The 5,000-nt window shown below is 65.4% G+C and overlaps 1 protein-coding gene across 2 annotated transcripts in view; it reads left to right on the forward strand.

Moving 5' to 3' along the window:
- Positions 1-964: 964 nt before the first annotated feature.
- Positions 965-5,000, forward strand: part of UNCX (UNC homeobox) — a 4,485-nt gene continuing 449 nt past the window's right edge. The window contains exons 1-3 of one of the 2 annotated variants that reach the window (XM_045389780.2): positions 965-1,419; positions 1,648-1,823; positions 3,961-5,000. The exon at positions 3,961-5,000 is cut by the window's right edge and continues 449 nt beyond it. In XM_045389780.2, the coding sequence (XP_045245715.2) occupies positions 1,146-1,419; positions 1,648-1,823; positions 3,961-5,000 (1,490 nt within the window). In that variant the 5' untranslated portion in view covers positions 965-1,145. Of the gene's footprint in view, positions 1,420-1,647; positions 1,824-3,110; positions 3,708-3,960 lie in introns of those variants that run through there. The other variant, XM_065541527.1, reaches the window with a different exon arrangement.

A 5,000-nucleotide genomic window follows, 5' to 3' on the forward strand; every position in this document is an offset into this window, starting at 1 on the left:
AGAACATAATTTAATTATAATAAATGGGTTGGGTGCCTCAGCCCCATCCTTCAGAGGCAGAGTCAGAGCAGATGTATTTATTTTTATTCGAGCGTGTAAGGGGGTGGGGGCGGATAGGCCCCACCCCAAAGTTACTTTTCCCCTCCTCCCCCCACCCCTCTCTCCTCCTCTGAGCCCAGGCTTTATGGGGATGAGGGTCAGGGCGCCTCCGCAGCTCCCCCACCTCTATCTTTGTAGATAGGGCGACTGCCAATCAATCAGAGAGGGCATTAATTACGCCTGTTTATTGACAGGGTGCTACATTCTGTAGTTCTTCTCTTTCGGGATCGCCCTCCTTCTTCTCCTCCTCCTCCTCCTCCTCCTCCTCCTCCTCCTCCTCCTCCTCCTCCTCCTCTTTCCTCCTCTCCCGCCGCCTGCAGCCCGAGAGGAGGAGATGAGAAACCTTGTAGTTTTAAATTCAATGTGACAGTTTCGGAAAAGCGGATGATGAATCTCCTATTATTGGATCAGTCTATTTGCCGCTCAATGTCTCTCTGTAATTGGAGCAACATCACTTTAAAGGTTCAGAGAGTACAGCATTTCTGGTGAAAAATCCCCACAACACGGCGCTGAATGTTTTAAAGGGAAATCTATTAGTGATTTGCGGAGGGGCGGGGAGGCGGCGACGGCGGGGAGGCGCGGGCTCGGGGCCGGCCCCGAGTGAAGTGGGGGGCTCGCCGGGGGCCCCTGCCCCGGGCCCAGGCCCCAGCCCGCGCCTGCCTGTCCCTGGGCGGCCCCTCCCTCCCTCCCTCCTGCTCCCCCCACCCCCCAGCTCGTCTTGTTGTGACAGTTCCTGATACTGTTTATTGAGGTGCATGTCAGGTATAATTAGCAATCGATATGGAAAACGTTTCCCTGCACCCAGCACGCCTCTGACGTCAGAGCCGATTAGCGCTTCTTATTGGTCCCAAATTCCCCGGGCCGCGGCTAATTATCGGGAGCTTGATGTTGATAAGTAAAGCGCCGGAGTGCGGGCGAAGCATGTGTGGGGCTCCGGGTCCCTGTCTCCGCCGCCGCCGCCGCCCGCGCCTCCCGCCGCTGGCCCGCACCGGCCCCGGCCCGCGCCCCCGCGCCCCGCCACCGGCCCCGCCGGCCCCCCGAGAGAGATGATGGACGGCCGCCTCCTGGAGCACCCGCATGCCCAGTTCGGGGGCTCGCTGGGCGGTGTGGTGGGCTTCCCCTACCCGTTGGGCCACCACCACGTGTACGAGCTGGCCGGGCACCAGCTGCAGTCGGCCGCCGCCGCCGCCTCGGTGCCCTTCTCCATCGACGGCCTGCTCGGGGGCTCGTGCGCCGCCGCCGCCTCGGTGGTCAACCCCACGCCGCTGCTGCCGGCCGCCTGCGGGGTCGGCGGGGACGGCCAGCCCTTCAAGCTGTCAGGTAGGCGCGGCGGGCGGGCGGGCGGGCGGGGAGGAGCGCGGCTGGGGGCGGGGGCCCTGATCGGGCCGAGGCGCTGGGGGGCCTGGGGCTGGCGAAGGAGAGCCGGCCCCTAGGCAGCCGTCTCTGCGCACCCCCGGATCCGGGCGGCCAGCGGGTAGCGGGAGGGAGGGGAGGGGGTCGGGCCTGGGCCGGTGGCTGAGCCGCGCGGCGTCCTGTGCCTGCCCGCAGACTCGGGGGACCCGGACAAGGAGAGCCCGGGCTGCAAGCGGCGGCGCACCCGCACCAACTTCACCGGCTGGCAGCTAGAGGAGCTGGAGAAGGCGTTCAACGAGAGCCACTATCCCGACGTGTTCATGCGCGAGGCGCTGGCGCTGCGCCTAGACCTGGTCGAGTCCCGAGTTCAGGTAAAGACCCGGCGTCACTCCCGGATTCGCCATCCGGACCCCGGGCTCGGGGCGCGCCGGGACGCCTTTGTTCCAGGTGGCGAGGTATCTTCCCCTTGCCGCGGGCCCGCTTTGCCCTCGCCTGCTGGGGAAGAGTGGAGGGGTTGGGGTTTAGGGGCTCGGCCCCTCACGGACAGCAGGGTGGGTTAACCGCCCCCCAAAAGCCTGGGTGGCTTGAGAAGGGCTGGCGGTAACACCTAAGTCTCCGGAATGGCGGCTGCGTCCGAACCGGGAAGCGGCGTGGTGGGTTGGCGGCGGCCGGGCCAAGTGAGGTCTCCCGGCAGGGGCAAGGCTCCGACCTGGAGGAGAGAGGGAAGGGGACCCCCCTCCCACGCACCGCCTCAAGCTCCCGCGCGAGGCTCTGTCACCCAGCCTGGAGCAAACGAGTCTGTTTACCTTGCGCCTGCAAAATATTCAGATGGAAACATGTATTTATTCATCGCTTTGCAGAAGGGGACAGCTGAGGAAGGAGAGGCAGAAGCCTAAACAGTTAACACATTGAGAAAGTGGGAGAAACAAGGTGTCTGAATTTTTAATAATACCCCGGTCTCATCTTTTTCTTATGACTGTGTTCCCGTAAATTTGCTATCATTTGGAGATGGCTGATGGTATTCTTTTTAAAAACACAGTGTCAGCTTGGTGGATTAAAAATTCCAAGATGATTTGTGCATAATTGAATGTTTCCCTGGAGCAAAGAAATCCTCTTTTTCTGGGGTGGGTGCGGTGTGGGGTCCAGGTCTGGGGTGCGATGTGCGGCTGTGGGTGCTAGGCGTTGAGGCAGACGCTGGCAAAACGCCTGTTTATCACCAATAGCTTTGTCTAAAAAGGTGTGTTTGTCCTGTGCTTGGACCTCCTCTCGTGACCTCTTCTGCTTGGAAATCCTTTTATCCAATTTGTTCTAAGTGTCTTAAGTGAAGTCAAGACCCCTTCATGTCTCCCCTAATACGATAATGACTAATTCTTACTGGCAAGGCAGTCCAGAATTCGCACCAAAAAAAAAAAAAAAAAAAAAAGAAAAAGTTTAAAGAAGGAAAAGGCGGTTACAGCCTTGGGGGGATTCGGCTTCATGCTGGAGACCTCCCCATGGACAAGGCTCCCTGCGACCAGGCTGGGCCTGCTACTGTGCAAGTCTCTGTACATCCGCGACAAAGAATCCGTATTAACGCGCTCTCTTGGGGAGGGCAGCACTGCCCGAGATTCCGCGGGGCTCAGACGGATATGACTGTGTGTGTTTGGTGGCTGGAGGTTGAGTGAAGGTGTAGCGCTGCTGTCCCCGGATGTCCTGTGTGGCTCCCCAGGACAAGGACTGCAGACAGAGTGGAAGAGACGAGATGGGCCCAGCCTCTCCTCCCGGCCTAGTGGTCGCCTCTTGCCTCCCCACCGGCCTTGGCCGGTGGCCCAGGCCAAGCACGACTGGTATGGGAAGGCTCCGTTGGTGCCCTGGTCCAGGGCTTGCAGAAAGAAGGCTGTGTTAGCTGTGTCTTGGGAGGGAGGCTGCAGAGGCCCACCCAAGTACGCCTCCCCAGGCCCTTCCGGACGAAGAAGCACCCAGATTTCCCTTCAAGGGAATCCGCCTCCCCGCCCCCCCCCCACGGCCCCCGCGAAATCTGGGCTTTGACACAGTCTCCAAGGGGCCGAAGACAGGCGTGGAGGGCGGCTGTGGCCCAGCAGTCCAACGGCAGGATGGTCAGCGCCAGGCCGGGCGGGCTGCTTAGAACACGAGCCGTGAGCGGCCAGGAAGGGCGAGCAGGGTCCTTACTCTCTGCCTCCGGACCAGGAACCCGACGCCCTCCGTCCGGGGCCAGACCGGCCCCCCAAGGAAGGGGCGGCTCCCAGGTTCCCGAGGTGAGAAGCCAGAGAGGGAAGCTGGCCGGGAGGCCCTGTCTACGCGCCTTCCGGGTAGAAAAGGCGCTCGCTGGAACCTGCAGCTCCAGTGGCAAAGCCCAGCTCCGGGCCCGCCCGCCCGCGCGGCCTGACTCCCGCCCCCGGCCGAGTGGAGGTTGTGCAGGCCGGTCTAGGGGGAGCGGGGAGGTCTTCTGCCCCGGCGGCCAGCCCGCCGCCTGATTGTGGCTTCCTCTCCCCTATCCGGCTGCTCTAGGTCTGGTTCCAAAACCGCCGGGCCAAGTGGAGGAAGAAGGAGAACACGAAGAAGGGCCCGGGGCGGCCGGCGCACAACTCGCACCCAACCACGTGCAGCGGCGAGCCCATGGACCCGGAGGAGATCGCGCGCAAGGAGCTGGAGAAGATGGAGAAGAAGAAGCGCAAGCACGAGAAGAAGCTGCTGAAGAGCCAGGGCCGCCACCTGCACTCGCCCGGCGGCCTGTCCCTGCATAGCGCGCCCAGCTCCGACAGCGACAGCGGCGGCGGCGGCCTCTCTCCGGAACCGCCCGAGCCGCCGCCGCCCGCCGCCAAGGGCCCAGGAGCGCACGCCTCCGGCGCCGTGGGGACCGCGCCCGCCCCTCCCGGCGAGCCGCCTGCGCCCGGCACCTGCGACCCCGCCTTCTACCCGAGCCAAAGAAGCGGCGCCGGCCCACAGCCGCGCCCAGGTCGCCCTGCGGACAAGGACGCGGCCTCGTGCGGGCCAGGGGCGGCTGTGGCGGCGGCGGAGCGCGGCGCCGCGGGGCTGCCCAAGGCCAGCCCGTTCAGCGTGGAGAGCCTCCTGTCCGACTCGCCGCCGCGCCGGAAAGCCGCTTCCAACGCCGCCGCCGCCGCCGCCGCGGGGCTGGACTTCGCGCCCGGGCTGCCGTGCGCGCCGCGGACCCTGATCGGCAAAGGCCACTTCCTCCTCTACCCCATCACGCAGCCGCTCGGCTTCCTGGTGCCGCAGGCAGCGCTCAAGGGCGGCGCGGGATTGGAGCCGGCGCCCAAGGACGCGCCGCCCGCGCCCGCCGCGCCGCCCGCGCCACCGGCCCAGGCCAGCTTCGGGGCCTTCTCGGGGCCCGGCGGCGCCCCGGACTCGGCCTTCGCGCGCCGCAGCCCCGACGCCGTCGCCTCCCCGGGGGCCCCGGCCCCGGCGCCTTTCCGTGACCTCGCCTCGGCAGCGGCGACCGAGGGCGGCGGCGGGGACTGCGCGGACGCGGGGACCGCCGGCCCCGCGCCCCCGCCGCCCGTGCAGTCGCCCGGGCCCGGCCCGCGGGC

Source organism: Macaca fascicularis, chromosome 3 (genome assembly GCF_037993035.2).
Source record: "Macaca fascicularis isolate 582-1 chromosome 3, T2T-MFA8v1.1".
Lineage (NCBI taxonomy): Eukaryota > Metazoa > Chordata > Mammalia > Primates > Cercopithecidae > Macaca > Macaca fascicularis.